Consider the following 16774-nt stretch of genomic DNA (forward strand, 5'->3'; position numbering starts at 1 on the left):
TTTTTGGTGGTCCCCGAAGCCGCCCGCCAACACCTCTCTGGCACTGGTGAGCACCTGGGAACAATGGGCCAAGGGTGGGGTGAGGGGGTACGGGGTATACTAACTTCCCTGTGGGGGTGAAGGTGGGAGGGAGAACCAGGTCTGTGCCTGTTCGGTGAGGGAGGGTGGGCCTGAGTAGAGGGTTGAAGCCCCAAATGTCCAAGTTCTTTTCCTGACCTGAAGCCGATTCCTTGCCTGAAATAGATGAGGGGAAGAGATGGGGGAGAAAAGAAGCCAGAGTCTCTCTTCTCCACTCCCCTACTTCCTTTCCCCCTTCCTCACCTGAAGGAGCAGCCTCTGACCTCCTACTCTGGGCCCAGGCCCCCAGGAAAGCCCAGACCAGGCTATTGAGTAACTGCTTCCTGGCACCTGCCTGCCTGGCCCCCATCTGTTCCCCAAGAGCTGGGACAGGGGGACCCCTTGGGCGGTGCGGAGAGTAGTCCCAGACACCTGGAATATGTATTTGCTCTGACGGTGGCAGGATGTAGAAATGGGGTCCTACTGAGGGTGTTGGGGTGCCACCCAGGTGAGGTATCTTAGTTGTAAACAGTCATTACAGCCAGGAATTTCTTTCTCCGCTGTGGTGTCAGAAGGGCAGACCTGAAAAACCTGCTGGGCCCGCCTCTGGGTGTGGGGGGGGTGCTTCTGCAGCTCTCTTGCTACAGTCCATTCTGGGACAGGACATGGCTTCTGTCCAGTGGGGAGACCCAGGGCCTGGTTTGCTGGGCAGGGGTCTGGAGGGGGTGTTGGGGAGAGGGCTGCTGGGATCCTCCTTCTTGCCCTCTCTGGGGGGGAGAAGGGTCACCCTGGCCCCAAGGCAAATGTGCATAGGGCAGGCAAACAGAAAGAGTGGAAGCTGAGGCTTGGGAGCTAGGTGTGGGGGAGTGGGGCGTTGACCCTGAGTCTAGCCTGCCTAGTGACCCCATGACTCAGGCCTGAGTTATGTCCCCAAGGTCAGACTGAGAGAGTGGAGTCAGAGCTCCTGTCTGGACTCTTTGTTGACTTCCCAGGAGGCCACGAGCTCCCAGGGAAGGAAGGCTCGGGGCAGCCTGGCTTGAGATGTGGGAACAGTCCTGGTGCATCGGCCCATGGGAGAGGAGTTGAGGTTCCTGGTGGGGTGGAGGAAGGTTTAGAGAATTCCTCAAACCCAAATGAGGCCAGGGGAAGGAGCCCCAGGATCCAAGGGGCAGAGGAGGCTGAGCTGGGACCTCAAGGAAATCCTGTTATTCCAGGCAATGCCAGGCCTTGGAGGGTGGGCATGTGAGTGCCTCTGTAAGGCATGGCTGCTGCTGGATCTACAAAAAGGCTATAGGGGCTGACCCTGCCCCTGATGTGGAGGGAGAGATACCAACCGTAAGGGGCAGTTCAGAGGACTGCCAAGAAATTGGTGACACCATGTTAGTAGCTTAGCTATATCCCACAGTGTATAGACAGGGAAGGAAAGGGCTTCAGCCCACGCCTCCTCTGTTGCCTGGGTCTTCCGCATACCTGGCCATCATCTCGGCTGTGGATTTCAAAGTAGGTGGGGATGAGACCTTGGTGGCCTTGTGAGGCCCTCCCTGTCACCTGCCTCTGAGGTCAGGCCAAGTGGTAGGAGGTGATATCACCTGGCTTCCCAGCTGGGGACTGAGCAGGATATGGGAGGGAGGGAACAGACTCTAGAGGAGGGCATGAAGGCAGGGCTGGCAGCCAGCCAGGCCAGGCTTCTGATCAGCAAGGGTGTCTGGGGGCAGAGAAGGAGGCCTGGCTGACTGGGGAACTTAGGAGGAGTTGGTGGGATTGGAGCAGCTCCATGAGGGATTGTGGGTAGGGGTGGGTGGGCCTGGGCTACAGCTTAGCCATGGGCGACTTATTTTACCTCTATGCCTTCCTTTCCTCAATCTAACACGGGAGTGATAATCGTCACAGAACTTCCGTCACAGGGGTGTTATGAAGGTTAACCGTGGTGCGGATGGTTACTGTTTCTGGCACCCAGGTGCTTAGTAAATGCCCGCTGCTATAGTTAGTTGAATCTGTACCGTTAATTCTCCCTCCCCAGGTGAGACTCCTGACTGTGGCCTATGGGCCTCTGAGGAGGCGTTGTAAGTCCACCCAGCTCCCCACTTGCTGTGCTCCCACTCAATGGGAAGGGAACCAAGGTACCAGGGCTTGGTGGGTCCAGACATACACAGATTTCAAGAGGGCAGTTCAAGCAGGTGGGTGGGATCAGGGAACCCCTTCTTCCCAGCTGGGGTGTGGGAAGCTGGGTAGGGGCAGGGTTTGGGGGAATCACGAATGCGATCCTCAGTGGCTCCTGTGCCTCACTGCCAGGCCTTGTCCAGCCATCAGCCCCGGCCTCTCAGTAGCACCAGGATGGAAGTCAAAGGTCAGCTGATCAGCTCTCCCACCTTCAATGCTCCAGGTCCGTGACTGCTTCCTCTCCTGCTACCTCATTTCCTCCTCTGAGTCACCACTGCCCACTTGGGTAGGGTTGACCTCTGGCCCCACAGCTGCCCCAGGTTGCCCTGCTTCCCCATTAATCTTGGCTCCCTCTCTGTCCAGCTGCCCTGTTTGGAGAGGCCACCCCCCAGGTAAAGTCAGAGCGTCTGCGGGGGCTGCTGGACCGGCAGCGGGCCCTGCAGGAGGCCCTGAGCCTGAAACTTCAAGAGCTACGCAAAGTGTGTCTCCAGGAGGCGGTGAGGGCCTGACTCTAAGGGTGTTGGTGGGTGGGATGTGAGGAGCTGGAGCCTCTAGGTAGGCAGGTGGTGGTAGTTACTGAGGTACTTGGCTGAGCTGTAGATACCCTATTATCCTCCAGCTCCTCAAAGCTCAGCTCAGATGTCTCAGAAACAATAAAATATTATAACATAAGCCCACAGTCCTGTATCAACAATTGGAATTCCAAAAAAACCTCAAAAAACAAAAGCTGTTTCCAAAATTTGGCAGCAAAATCTGACCTGAACTGACACTGGGTGATTTATAGTTTCGATTTACCCCTCTTAGTGTGAATGTCCATGCAGCTTGCCAGAAATAATAATGTGCTTCAGAGCACGCAGCCCTGCACTCTAAAGGAAGTGTTATATAATATATACATGTGGACTATGTCGTCTTTATAAAAGCAAGGAAATTCTGGACTCGAAAGCGGGTCTCTCTGTGTTCCTTGCCTGCCGCCCCAGAGATTTGGGCCATTGAGGGGGTGAGTCTACATTGCACACCTACCTGGTGGAGATTGTGGGAGGAGGAAGAGACATGATGGGCTTGGGGCACTCAGCAGGGCTGGGCTCCCTATAGGACTTCCATAGCTTCTGGAATCATTGCTGCTTTGCTTCATCCCCGCAACTAACCCTGGTAGCCTCTGACCCCTGCCTGCCTCCAGGAGCTGACTGGCCAGCTGCCCCCTGAGTGCCCGCTCGAGCCTGGTGAGCGGCCTGGTGAACGGCCCCAGTTAGTCCGCCGGCGGCCCCCTCCCGCCCGAACCTACCCTCCACCGCACCCCAACCCAGCACACCACTCCTTGTGCCCTGCTGAGGTGAGGAGATGGGCATGGAGAATAAGAGGGGATGGGACCAGTATGGAGGAGGAGGAGCCTAGAGAAAACCCAGAGGCCAGAGTAGGGGGTTGGCCCCAGGGAAGGAGAGAGAAGGTGAGAAGGGACCTTCTTGAGGATGCTGTCAGAATAGACCTCTCACCCCTAAACAAAACTGTTTCTATTCCCAGAGGGAATAAGCTCCCCCCGCCAGGGGAATAGACCATCCCTAGGAAGAGCAGGCCCTGCCTGCAGTGTAGACAGTCCCTGCAGAATAGGTGGGCTCTGCCCTGGATTTCCAATACTTCATCCCATCCCATCCTCTTGGGTGGGTCCCACAGGAGCTGGCTCTGGAGGCCCTGGAACGTGAGGTGTCTGTGCAGCAGCAGATCGCAGCAGCTGCCCGCCGCCTGGCCTTGGCCCCTGAGCTGAGTGCCGAACAGCGCCGCCGGCGGCGCCAGGTCCAGGCCGATGCACTGCGGAGGCTGCACGAGCTGGAGGAGCAACTCAGGGACTTCCGTGCTCGCCTCGGCCTCCCTGTGCTCCCGTCACCCCAGCCACTGTCCACAGGCACTGTCATTGCTGCCCAGGGTGTCTGCCTGGGCACACGCCTCGCTCAGCTCAGCCAAGGTGAGACTTGGCTCATCATTGCACTGGTGAAAGTGGGAGAGAGGGATGTAGGCAGAACCTGAAGGACCAACTACTAAGAAGAGTTGTAAACTGGCTCCTGGGGAAAGTGGGGCCTTTGGGAACTGATTGATAGGCACCAGAAAGTGTAGAACCAAGCCACTGGTGATCTTGGACTCAGGAAAAGGTCTGTTCTTGGGAGGGATATGGTGTGGAGGAGCTCGGACGTTGGTGTGAGGGGATGGCACTAGGCCTCGCATTGACGTGCCTGGTCTCTCCCTTCTCTCCTGTAGAAGATGTAGTTCTGCACTCAGAGAGCAGCTCCCTGTCAGAGTCTGGGGCCAGCCATGACAATGGTGAGGCTTCTATTCCCCAAGCCCGTCCATCCTTTGATGGTCAGCCCTCCCTTCCCTCTTCAGCCCCTCCTTAGCTCCACGGTCCTGTCCTGTGGGGCCCCCCTCTGCTTGGCTTCCCCCACCTGCCTGTCCTCTTCAGCCCCAGTGCCCGTCTCATCCCTTGGCTCCTCTTCAGCCCTCTGCCTCGCTAGCCCCTGCCCTTTGCTTTACCCGCTACCTGTGGGGGTCCCCTCTCATTGACTCCTCCCCTGTTTTCTCCTTTCCTCCCAGAGGATCCCCGTAGCTGCTTCCCTTTGGCGGAGCGTCCCTCGCCACCCAAGGCCTGGGACCAGCTGCGGGCAGTATCTGGGGGCAGCCCTGAGCGGCGAACTCCATGGAAACCACCCCCGTCAGATCTCTATGGGGACCTGAAGAGCCGGCGGAACTCTGTGGCCAGCCCCACCAGGTAAGGGTGAACCCGTTTCCTCTCTTCCCCAGATGCAGGGAGTGGGACCCTGAGTCTGGCCTGGCAGGAAGGCATGCTGATCGGTACAGTCTTTAACCTGGCCTTCTTATTTCTGTCTAGCCCCACACGCTCGCTGCCCAGGAGTGCCTCCAGTTTTGAGGGGCGAAGTGTACCTGCCACCCCTGTCCTCACCCGGGGTACTGGTCCCCAGCTCTGCAAGTAAGGAGGCTCAGGGTGGATTTGAGCACCAGAGGGGGAAATGTTGGTTTTAATTGAGGCTTTTAGGAAGAGTATTATCAGAGAGTGTGGGGCATGAGAGACTGGGCTTTGAAAGGTGACTAAGAGTTAGTTGATCGAAAAGAAGGGGGAGGGGACTGAAGGACAGAAACACCAGAGTTTGAGTATGGGCTCTTCTGTGCATTTCCCTTTTTGAATCTCTGCTCCTCACTGTGAAGTGTATCTGCCTTGGGAAGACATTGTAGGCCAAGTTCTAGTTAACATGTACCGAGCACTTCCTGCATGGTAGGAATCAGTGCTGTCTGGTGTCAGCTCATTTAAATGTCACAAGATCCCTATGAGGTATGTGCTGTGGTGGTTGTCACTTTATAGATGAAGAAAATGAGGCATAGAGAGGTGAAATAACTTGTTAGTAAGCTGAACACCTGGTATTGGAACCCAGGCAAGTTTGACTCTGGATTCTGTGTTTTTAACTATTATTCCTTACTGTTTGTTGAAGAAAAATGCTGGAGTGCCTATTGCTTCCAGGCTGGGAACAAAACCAAATCCCCATCCTTGTGGCACTTGGTGATAGCTTTTGGTGGTCCCTACATGTAGTAGGACAAAAAGTTCAAAAAGGTCTTGAATTCCAGGCCTAGGGAGTAGGATTTTGTGGTGGACAAATTGGGGAGCTGGGAAAAGGGTCTGAGCAGGGGACAAGGGACGAGATAAGTTAGAAAGAGTCCTCACTCCCCAGCCCTGCATGTACTTACATCTCCCTCAGAGCTAACTGTCCCAGTTGCCCCCATACATTTTCAGCTCTCTGTACCACAGCCCTTTGCAGGCTGTGACCTACCACTATTATATATATATTTCTCCTACTTTATTCTTGAAGCAAGAAAAATAATTCTGGGACAATAATGGTCAAAGTATGAGCACATCTCTGCTTTTGTTTATGTCCTGATCCTGTGCTAAGGCGAATACTATTTTTTTTTAATTGAGGTAACATGGGTTTACAACACTGCACAAGATTTAGGGAACAGGCTCACACCTGCTTCGTATCTATCACCTTCATTCAGACACACGATTTCTAATCCTGGGCCCATTTTGGAGATGTGAAAGTGAAGGCTCTGAAAGAGGTTGGGAAGGGAGGACACTCACGTTGTCTGTCTGGTCTTTCTGACCCTACTTCCATCAACCTCCTCCTCTGCCCCCAGACCCGAAGGCCTCCATTCTCGCCAATGGTCCGGCAGCCAGGACTCCCAGATGGGCTTCCCCCGGGCTGATCCTGCTTCCGACCGCGCCTCCCTCTTTGCTGCTCGCACCCGTCGTAGCAACAGCTCCGAGGCCCTGCTGTTGGACCGAGCAGCTGGTGGGGGAGCTGGCTCCCCACCTGCACCTCTGGTTCCCCCTGCCACTGGCCCCCCGGTCTGCAAGAGCAGTGAGGTGCTGTATGAGCGCCCCCAGCCAACCCCTGCCTTCTCCTCCCGCACAGCTGGCCCCCCAGACCCACCCCGGGCTGCCCGGCCTAGCTCAGCTGCCCCTGCCTCCCGCGGGCCCCCCCGGCTCCCACCTATGTGTGGGGACTTTCTCTTGGACTATTCCCTGGACCGGGGCCTGCCCCGAGGTAGCGGTGGGGCAGCCTGGGGGGAGTTGCTACCTGCAGCTGAGGCCCCAGGACCCCTCTCCCGCCGGGATGGGTTCCTTGCTATGCTCCCAGGCCCACCACCAGTGTATGCAGCTGACAGCAGCAGCCCCCTCCTCCGCAGCAAGGACCCCCACACCCGTGCCACCCGCCCCAAACCCTGTGGCCTGCCTCTGGAGGCTGCCGAGGGTCTGGAGGTGCATCCAAACTCTCTGCTGTGGATGCCCTCACATGCCCGCGTGCCCCCGGCTGGTGAGCGCAGCGGCCACAAGAACCTTGCCCTGGAGGGGCTGCGGGACTGGTACATCCGGAACTCGGGACTGGCTTCGGGGCCCCAGCGCCGGCCTGTGCTCCCCCACATGGGCCCGCAACACCCACCTTTCCTCCATGCCCGCTGCTATGAAGTGGGCCAGGCGCTGTATGGGGCCCCCAGCCAGGCACCGCTCCCGCACTCAAGGAGTTTCACGGCGCCCCCTGTCTCTGGCAGGTATGGGGGTTGCTTTTACTGATGGGTTGGGGTCTCTTGAGGCACATGGTGAAAGTATCCAGGCCAGAGAGCAGCTAGTAGTGATAGCTGATGACTTGGAGCAGGGGAGAACTCGCTGCGGGCTTGGCACAGGGTCAGCAGGCCTTGCCCGACCCACATTAGTCCAGGGGCTCGCAGTGGAGGGGTCTCGGGCCCGCTGGCAGCATCCACTCCCAAGCTAGGGAAGAGCTGTAATGCATGTCAGCTGAAAGGGAGCCTTGAAACCAGGTGCTGAGAGGAAGGGCCAGCTGTACCCCTCGCCTTTCTCTTCTTCCTCTCGCTGTGCCCCACACTTGAGAGCCTACAGCAGCTGTCCTTTGCCTGCCTCCACCTCTTTAACGAGCCTCTTTTCCTCTCTCTCTTTGTGTCTTGTCCGTCTTTTCTTCTCTTCTGTCTTCCCATCCTGTCCTCCGGATTCCTGCTACCCCTTCTAAAGATACTACGCGGACTTCCTGTACCCCCCGGAGCTGAGCGCTCGTTTAAGTGACCTGACGCTAGAGGGGGAGCAGTCCTCCACTTCTGACCCCCAGACCCCGGGGACACTGGTCTGACCCCTTCTGATACGCTCCTCGCTGGCCTGGGCAAGTGTCCAGTCTGAGGAGCACACAGCCAACTGCGCTGAGCCCGGGGGTGTGGTTGCTCTCAGTCCTCGGGGCACCAACCTGATCTTCCCAAGCCTCTGGCTCAACGTGGGCCCACAACGCTGTCTGATGCCCCACTTCTCTTCTCACACTGTGCTGGGACTGGGGGCCCTCGGCCAGCTTACAAGAGGGGGGATGATGTCATGGGGACTCCAAGCCCCTTCCTCCATTTCTGTTTACAGTTGTGATTTAGGTCTTCACTGTCTTGCCCCAACACTAGACGTTTTGTAAAAGGGAAACTGTGATCTCTTCCTGGTTGGGTTCATTCCTGTTCCCATGCCCAGCCTACTCCATTCAGGAGCCCCTTCCATAAAATGGACCATATAGGGTCTTAGGGCCCTGACTGGGGCAGCCGGGGGGACCCTGGTGTGAACAGTACTCCCTGCCATCCTGTATTGGGGCAGTTCTTAGGAAGGTGGGCCTACTGCCCACATTTGGAAGGACCCAAGGCTGGGTGGGGTGCTTGGGTTCATCTTCCCCCAAGGGGTACCTAAAGGAGCCCTGGTCCCTGTCTGTCTGTGCCCGCTGCCTCTGCCCAAAGGGCACGATGGCCCAGCCTTTGGTGGCACTTTCTGCCCTGACTGTTCCCAATTAGAGCCCCGCAGGAGGACCAAAGGGCAGAGCTGTTGGGTGTGTTGCATCCTGGGCTGCTGTGGTGGTGGAACCTGGCATCTATTAGATGCCAGTAAAATCCTCAGGTGACATCTGGCCACAGGCTACGTCACGTCTTCCTTGGCTTTCCTTCCATCCACCACTTTTTAAACAAATCCACACAAGCTGTGTTTTCTATGATACCTATCTGTGACTTTCTGGAGCTGGGGGTCCCCCTACCCCCTTTACCTGGTGTTAAACTTTTCTTTTTGTACCAATGGACCTGGGCCCAGTACACTACCCACACTGGAAGGGGATTTCTATAATAAATGTGTAAACTGAACCCATATGTTGTTCCTCTTAACTGCCTCACCTCAGGGGCCACACCTTTAGCTAAGATCAGATAATGTATTTGTACAGGGAAAAAAAAATAGAGCACCATGGAAACAGCCTGTGATAATGTCATCCGTTTTGGCTTTACTTGCTTTATGATGTGAGGCAACTTCTTTGCCTATGTGCGCTCAGATCCCTAGCCGGTCTTGAACAAGAGCCCTTAGTGATACGGGTGATAAGAAACGCTCCTTGTTCTTAATTACCTCGCACATTAACACTGCTCCAGAGGTAAGAGGTTCTAGGAATGGACTGAGCCCACGTGTCTGACAGGGCCCCAGGCTGTGAGAGGCCCACCCAGAAGTGAAAGGCAGACTGCCACTTCTAGCCTTTGAACACACGGAGTACTCAGGAGGCCCAGACTGGCTTGAACAATGCCAAAAGCCTTTATTGTTGCGGGAACACTGATAAATATGCCCCACCTCTTGGCTTACTGCCACTCCACCTTACTGCCACTCACCTCTTGGTCCTCAGCACTGAGGAACTTGGGGGAGGGGGGCAGAATCCCTACGCAGAGCTGGAGGGAGGCTAGTGGGGCTGGTGTGAGGGTCATCTGGGCCCAAGTGTTCCAACAGGGTCAGAATATTTAAATCTTCCCCCAAGATAAGGGCTGGGAACACTTGGGTCTGGGGTGCAAGAATTTGGCAATGCCTTGACCTAGGTTCAAAGCTGGGGTAGGGTCTAGAAAAGTCTTGGTTCAGGGTTCAAGATTTGAGGCTCCCTTGGTCCCAGATCCCAGCTTTGGCGCTGAGCATGGGAGATGGGTGGGTCTCAAATTGGAGTTGGGAGGAGTGTCTCTGGGTCAATTTTGAGGTGGGCCATGGATGCTCTGGTCTCCAAATCCTGGTTTTGGACTGGCTCTGGGTCGCAAGCTCAGGGCTGGGGATGATGGGTTCCCTAGGCAATGAGTGGGTATGAGGCAATATTATGCCAGTTTTGGATTTGGAGAGAGGGTTGCAGATACCCTGCTTTTTGAACTGGGTAGGGGGCGCCTCTTTAAAGGCTGGGAAAGGGCTCTGGGTTCCCAGTATGGGTATGCAGGGGGTAGTATTCTGCAGTACTTGGGTACATATCCCAGGGCCCTAGGATCCGGCCTCCTGCTCTTGTCCCAATGCTTCCAGCAGCAGCCCCATTGGTGTCCGCTTGAGTCCAATGCTTTCGATTTTGTTCTCAATTTTGTTCTTGAGGTTGCGCAGACGCAGTGAGGCGTGCACCAGGATCACTGTGGGCAACAGGAGGAAAATGGGGTCGGTGAGATGGGACATTAATTAGCCTTTAGCCAAATGGGGCCCACAGAGGGTAATTGGGGCACAGGCAGGCCAAAGTAGGCAGTGGCCAGGGCGCCTCTGATGCATTAAGTGTGGCAAAGTAGAACACTCTGCAAAAGGGGCGTGGTCAAGGGCTGTTGGGTTCATCTTCCCCCAAGGGGTGCCTAAAGGAGCCCTGGTCCCTGTCTGCCTGTCTGTGCCCGCTGCCTCTGCCCACAGGGCGCGATGGCCCAGCCTTTGGTGCCAGTCTCTGCCCTGACTGTTCCCTGTGGATGGGGACCTGTGGATGGGGACCTAGCCAGGGAAGGGTACTTAACACCAGCCGTGAGGCCCAGGTGGCAGTAAGAAGGGTGTTCCCGGAAGGGAAGCCAGGGAAGGCGCCCCATGAAAGGGGTGTGGCCTTGCCAGCCAAGTGTCCCAGCCCCCTCTCAGCCCAGGAACCCGGGTAGGGCTGGCCATTTTCCCTGCTACAGGCTATAGAAGGGTAGTGGAGGGACTCACGAAGCACAGGCCCGGCAATGCTGAGCAGGAAGGTGCAAGCGCCGCTCACCGCCCAGAGGATGAGAAAGCTGACTGTGAGCACTATGGCCAGGCAGGCGGCAGGGTGGCTGCGGCGGCATCTGCGCACGGCTGCTTGGGTCTCAGCGGCCCACACCAGCACGCCAAGGGCCACCATTACCACCAGCGCGCTTAGGAGGGTGTGAAGTGGGCGCATGTACCTGCAAGGACAATGGAACTAAGTTAGCCAGCCCGGCATGCTGGGAGGGCCGGCAGGCCTCAGAGTCCTCTGGATCACTGTTCACCTGATCTGGCCCCAAGTGCTTTGGTCCCACCTCTGTGGACCCTGCAGCCCAGAAAATACTCCTGTCAGCCCTGTCTCCAACTGGTCTAGTCTCCAGAGCTTCCAACTCCCAGGCTCCCGGGTGTACTCTCATTTCTTACCCATCAACCCTACAGCCCCAACTTCCTTAGATGTCCCAGTTCAGGTCCTCCCATCCCTCTAGGTCCACAGGCTTCTGGCCCTTTCCTGTTCTTTCCTTCTAATTCTAGTCCCGCAGGACCGCTCTCCAGTTCCTCCACCTCAACCTACCCAAACCCATCCAGTCCTTATAAGTTCCTCTTCCAGGGCGTCTGTCTCCAAGTTTCCCTCTCCCCAGCCCCAGGGTGCTTACAGCGCACCCCTTCCAGGCTTCCTCTCCTGACAGACCGACGCCCCCCTCCATCCAGGTTCCCACTTCCCTGTAGATTCCACCCAGTGTTACAGGCCTGGCCAGCCGAGAGGTTCTCAGACCCGCTCTTAATCCCCGCCCTGCCAAGCTCCTCCTCCAGGCTCTGCCTCTCTCCCGTCTCAGCCCGTCCATCCCTGGGTCCTCCCTCTTGCCTCGAGCTCCCCAACAGGTACCTCTCCGAGGGATGTTCCCCTCATATCTCCTCTTCAAGGCCAGAGCTCACACAAGTCCACCCTCCACATGCTTCAACTTGACGACATCCCTGTCTTGGTCTCTGCCCTATGATCTCCGAGGTCACTCACGTCACCCACCATACCCCAGGCACACTCACGGGCCACTTTCAGGCTCCCCTCCTCTACAAGGCCCCTCTCCAACCCCCACTTTCCCCTTGAGTTCCAACTTTCTCGGTCCTTCTCAGGTCCCCTCAGTCAGGCTCTATCCTACCCCAGGCCCTCCTCACAACCAGGTCCCACTTCTTCAAGCCCCCTTCCCCTTTTATGCCCCTTAGGCTTTCCATCTCTATTCAACGCGCTATTCCTGGTCTTACAACGCCCCTCCCCAAGGTTACCCTGCCCGGGCCTCAAAAACCAGCGGGCCCACCCTCCGTGCCCTGCAGGCGACTCCCTTCCTCCCTCACCCGGCCAGAGCGAGACCGAAGCCGAAGCACAGAAGATAGTTGGTTTGGTAGTAGAGGAGGTTGTTGATGACGCGGTGGCACCACCGCTGCGGGTCGCACGGATCTGGGGCCGCCAGACGCGCCGACCCCAGAACGAAGTCGTCCAAGGCGCGCAGCGGTGGCAGCCGCACCTCCGACATCCTGCCAGTGGATGTAGCTGGACCAACTAGAAGTGCGGCCCGACTACAACACCCGTTACACCCTGCGCCGCCGCGGGGAGCACCGGGAAATGGAGTTCGGGCTTAGCGATGCACCCCTCGCCACCAAAGCAAACTGCACAGACGCAGCAGGGCACGTGACCGAACACGCAAGCAACACACCGGAACTGTAAAGCAGCAGGGGTTGGTGGGAAATCAAGTCTCCGCCTCCGCAGGGCATAGCGTTTTTATTCGCCCCCGGGCGGGGGCGCTACGGGAGGGGGATGTTGGGGGCGGGGCAGCGGTGCTAGGCCCAGCCAGCAGCTCAAGCACACTGTAGCCAATTGCCAGATTTCAGAGTACTCGCAGAGATTAACAGCAAAACTCCCACTTCCTCCCTGTCAAGGTCCAAGACGGCCACCACATCTTTCCTGGAAACTCCTGCAGGGCCTTTTCAGCTTTATCTTATCTAGGCCACTCCCCCCCCTCGATTTAGCCATAAATACTATTAAGGGTCTTTTATTCATTTTCCTCACATCAGACATCTCTGACAAGTTTTTAAAATCCCTACAGGTTGGATTAGGGCACTCCCGCTGGGTCCCTGGCAGTCTTCTCCAGGCTGGGAGCCCCAGGGGCAGGGGGGGGGTCAGCTGCCTCCCTGGGTTCCTGGATGGCACTGTGGGCACACAGGAGGACACACGGTCATCATAAAGTTCTTAGTGGACATGATCTGTTTAGACATTGCTCTGCTGAGTGGAAGGCGGACACCTGCTGCATTAACACTTGCTGGCCGGCGACTTCCACAGCACTCCAACCCTCCCTCAAAGGCTTTGTGATTTGCCGTTGCAAGTTCCTAGCACAAACCCCAGGGTCCTTAAAAGTCATCATCATCACAGATGTCGAGGTACACATCGAAAGCCTCTCTGTTGCAGTTTCCATCAGGAGTGAAGACGTATTTGTGGAAGGTCCCATCTACACAGATGGCTGGAGGAGGGGAGGATCAGTAAAAGATTAGAGGCTGCTGAAGCCACACACTCCAATCCTCAGATGCCCCGTGGCCCGGGGTCTACCCCTAGGCTTTTGCCTGTATATCATCCCTCTTTATCCATTCTAGCGCCCTCAGGCTTCCCATGCCCTAAAATTATTTCAGGTCCAATTTGTAGGTCTTTGCCATGTAGTACCCCTCAACCAAGGGCTATCCACTCACCAATGACAGAGTTGACATTCTTGGAAGTATTGCGACCGAAGGCACAGATGCAGGCTGACTCAGCAGGCACGGTAAAGCTTGCCAGGCTCCACTGAGAGTCCACATACTGCCCGATCATAGGCCCCACTTTGCCCACGCGAGCCAGCCTGCAGGTAGCACTGGGTAAGCCCAGGTGTGGTACACGGGCAGGGGGATGGAGAAGAGGCAGGGCAGGGTATGAGTACTCACGCAGAGCGGCGGTTGAGGCGGGTATCTTTGAGAGCAAAGATATGGACTGTGCCCTTATCACTGGAAGCACACAGGAAGGAGGAGTCATGGCTGAAGTTGATGCTGGAATACAGACCAGCAGTGTTGCTCACATGCCATGTGGCACAGGGTCACCAGCCCACCACAAGACCCTGTGCTCACCAGTAGAGGGTGGCGGGGTCAGTGCCTCGACGCAGCTCCACCAGTTTCTCCTTGGACTGGGTGTCGAAGAGACGAATAAGGGTGCCTTTCTGGGAAGCTGAGGCCACTACAGTGCCTGGCTGGTTCAGGGACACACAGGCCACGTCACTCTGATGTGCGTTAATGGTAAATGGAGCAGATGACGTGCCAGGCTTTGTGCTCGCCAGGTCCTACAGTGGAAGGAGTCGTTTGGGCTTGGGGTAGTAGGCAACAGGGGGGCCAAGAGTTCACACGGAGAGCCAGCCCACCCACCAACCCGCCCTTGCTCGCTGGGCAGCTCACCACAAGTTGCAGACTCCCGCACTTGTGTCCAGGGAACACCAGCAACTGCTTCTCTAGGCTGGGGCAGAGGTCACAGAGCCCTAGGTGTGGGGATGAAGTGGGTGGGATGGTGAAGGAGAGAGAGGGTCTCAGAATGGACACAGCTGGATAAGGCCTAGACTTGCACCTTCCAGATACATGCTACCCACAGAATCCTAAGGGGCTTGCCTCAGCAGTGTGCCTGACCAGCAAGGCAGATTCCCTTCCTCCCTCTGTAGCAGTGATGGCCACAAGAGGACCCAACACACCCACACACATCCTTACTAGGTGTTTTTGCTATTATCTGGGGTACCCAGGGGTGGGGCAGGGCAGAGGGTGGGAATAGGGAACTGGTTAAGGGACAGAAAGCTGGAGAGGGCCTCCCCTGGTGGCGCAGTGGTTGAGCGCTGGGCTGCGAAGCTGCCCGCAGCCTCTGCAGCACCGGTTCGATCCCCGGCCGCCAACGAGGGTCCCACATGGCGCGCAGACCTCTCCTGCTGCCCGCTGCTCCCCTCAGCAGTGTACTTCATCAGTCTGCCTGCTCTGCTCTCCCCTCTGGCTCTGGTGAATTCTCTCACCCTTCCACATGTCTGACTGTACCCAGTGCTTGTATAAATAAATAAATAAATCTTTAAAAAAAATGAAAGCTGGAGAGATTGGAAGCGTGAGCATCTGGGCCCTGTCTACTTCCTTCTGCTCTTACACCCAAGTCTCCTCACCTTTGGGGTTGTCCCGGGTATCAAACTCAAACAGCTTTCGGGGATTGTCAGGGAAGGAGTACACATAGATGCGGTTCCTCAGCACGATGACAATTCTGTGGGCATCACACAACACAGGGTGGCCATGAGCAGAGGACAGGATGCCCAGGTAGGACTAACCGTCTTGTCTGCTTTGGGGACCTCCTCCCTCTCCCCTCTCCCACAGGTCCTCCTCAGGCTCACTTGTCATGGCGCATGCGCACAGCCAGCACTGGCTTGGTGAAGGTGAACTCCAACACCAGCTTCTCCTTGGAGTCCTTGCCCTCCCGGGCATCATCCCAGATCAGCACTGCTGGGCAGGTGGGTGCATTGTGGAGGCCAAGGTTTAGGGTGAGAGGTAGCTCTGGTGACACAAGACCCACCCCTATTCCCCATGGTACCTCAACCTACTTGCTTTACCTTTTGCTAACACCCAAGGGTGAACTTCAGGCATCATGGGAAGTTGTGTCTAAGATTCCTAAGAGAACACGTTCTAGAACTGTTATACCCACTTACAGATGAGGGAACTGAAGCTCAGAGGGTCTCTGACCAAGAACAACTAAGCCCATGGGCAACTAAATAGGGACTGATAGCCAAGCCTGTAACTATTTCTGCCTCGAGGCTCTGACCCAACCCATAACCAAGAGATTTCTGTGAGGAATCCTAGGGCTCTGTGCCTCGCCTAGGGCATCTCTGGCCATGTCCCAGTGGGATCAACAAAAACCTTTAAAACATAATGGGTTTAAGGCTCAAGGCAAGAGGGTGGCAGGGAGAGGCTCCACAAGATTTTGACCCTATTGTTTGTGTGACTTTGGATAAATCACTTACCCTCTCTAGGCCTATCTGTGAAAATTGAGATGATGGTATTTCCTATCACATAGAATTACTATGAAGATTAAATGAGTTAATGCACATAAAGTGCTTATCACAGTACCAGGCCCATAGTAAGTGCTCTGTAAGCAAGAACATGGCATAACAGAGGCATTATGTGTTTGTTAAATGAAGACAAAACACCAAGCTTGTCAAGCTATAAGATCCATGACTTCCAAGCTGTAGGCCTCATTGTGTGACTTTGAGGCACTCTGACTTAATCTGCCAGTGCCCTGGGGTGCCTGGGGGAGGCCAGAGCTCCAGGGAATCTGGGCTAAGGGCAGAATGAGGGACTTACCTGAGATCTCTGAGAACTTGGGGCTGCTACCACCACCCACCAGAGCCAAGAGGTTGGAGCGGTGCAGCATCTCCACCAGGCCCATGCTGCCCACCTGTTCATGGTCTGGACAAGGATGGGTGTCAGTGTGGGTGGGAGATAATGCCCAGCCCTGCCCTTCTGCCCACTCCCACCCCCCAAGCCCCCAATACCGCTCACCCAGATGTCCTTTCTCCATCAATGGCTCCACATTGTAGATGCGCACACCAGTCTCCATGGCGCAGCAAAAGCAGCCTGGGGGATGAGAGGAATTCAGGCTGTCTCAGAGAATGCCCAGGTGGGAAGCTTGGGGCTCATCACCCACCTTTGGTCTCTCCCTCCCTCCTTCCCACATTAAACCTCTCTCACTTTGGTCTTGGTTGAAACGTAGGCTGGTTACTCCTCGAAGTGGCTGCTGAGTCATGGTCCAGGATTGCTTCCCTGGACACAAATGGGGGTAGGATTGGGAAGAGTCCTGAGGTCTACCCTCTGAGTCCTAGAAATTCTGTCCCTAATAGATTTCTTCTTCTTCCTCTCTGCCATCTACTAACCCCAGCAAGACTGCAAAGAAGACAAAAAGAGGGGAAGAATACTGGGTCTCCCGGA

At 56.1% G+C, this 16774-nt stretch overlaps 3 protein-coding genes across 6 annotated transcripts; 1 reads left to right on the forward strand and 2 right to left on the reverse strand.

Moving 5' to 3' along the window:
* Nucleotides 1-2160: 2160 nt before the first annotated feature.
* Nucleotides 2161-7910, forward strand: CCDC120 (coiled-coil domain containing 120; the record flags this gene model as incomplete). The annotated part of the gene is made up of 10 exons (XM_084258056.1): nucleotides 2161-2234; nucleotides 2361-2440; nucleotides 2581-2714; nucleotides 3395-3547; nucleotides 3886-4174; nucleotides 4465-4527; nucleotides 4798-4972; nucleotides 5093-5191; nucleotides 6406-7320; nucleotides 7796-7910. The coding sequence occupies 10 exons, from the start codon at nucleotides 2161-2163 to the stop codon at nucleotides 7908-7910; spliced, it is 2097 nt and encodes a 698-aa protein (XP_084114182.1).
* A 2153-nt stretch (nucleotides 7911-10063) lies between these two features.
* PRAF2 (PRA1 domain family member 2) lies at nucleotides 10064-12294 on the reverse strand (the record flags this gene model as incomplete). Its single annotated transcript, XM_084258100.1, has 3 exons — nucleotides 10064-10203; nucleotides 10751-10968; nucleotides 12116-12294. 3 exons carry the CDS (start codon nucleotides 12292-12294, stop codon nucleotides 10064-10066), a joined length of 537 nt encoding a protein of 178 aa, XP_084114226.1.
* An 871-nt stretch (nucleotides 12295-13165) lies between these two features.
* Nucleotides 13166-16592, reverse strand: WDR45 (WD repeat domain 45; the record flags this gene model as incomplete). 4 transcript variants are annotated; one of them, XM_084258218.1, is made up of 10 exons in its annotated part: nucleotides 13166-13275; nucleotides 13499-13644; nucleotides 13727-13786; nucleotides 13907-14115; nucleotides 14228-14307; nucleotides 14965-15059; nucleotides 15187-15292; nucleotides 16151-16255; nucleotides 16349-16423; nucleotides 16538-16592. In XM_084258218.1, 10 exons carry the CDS (start codon nucleotides 16590-16592, stop codon nucleotides 13166-13168), a joined length of 1041 nt encoding a protein of 346 aa, XP_084114344.1. The 4 variants fall into 4 exon arrangements, with proteins under 4 accessions (XP_084114344.1, XP_084114343.1, XP_084114341.1 ...); XM_084258217.1 differs by having other exon boundaries at nucleotides 13727-13828; XM_084258215.1 differs by having other exon boundaries at nucleotides 13727-13828; nucleotides 14228-14305; nucleotides 14951-15059.
* Between the last annotated feature and the right edge of the window lie 182 nt (nucleotides 16593-16774).

Source organism: Talpa europaea (assembly GCF_964194135.1).
Source record: "Talpa europaea genome assembly, chromosome: X".
Taxonomy (NCBI): Eukaryota; Metazoa; Chordata; class Mammalia; order Eulipotyphla; family Talpidae; genus Talpa; species Talpa europaea.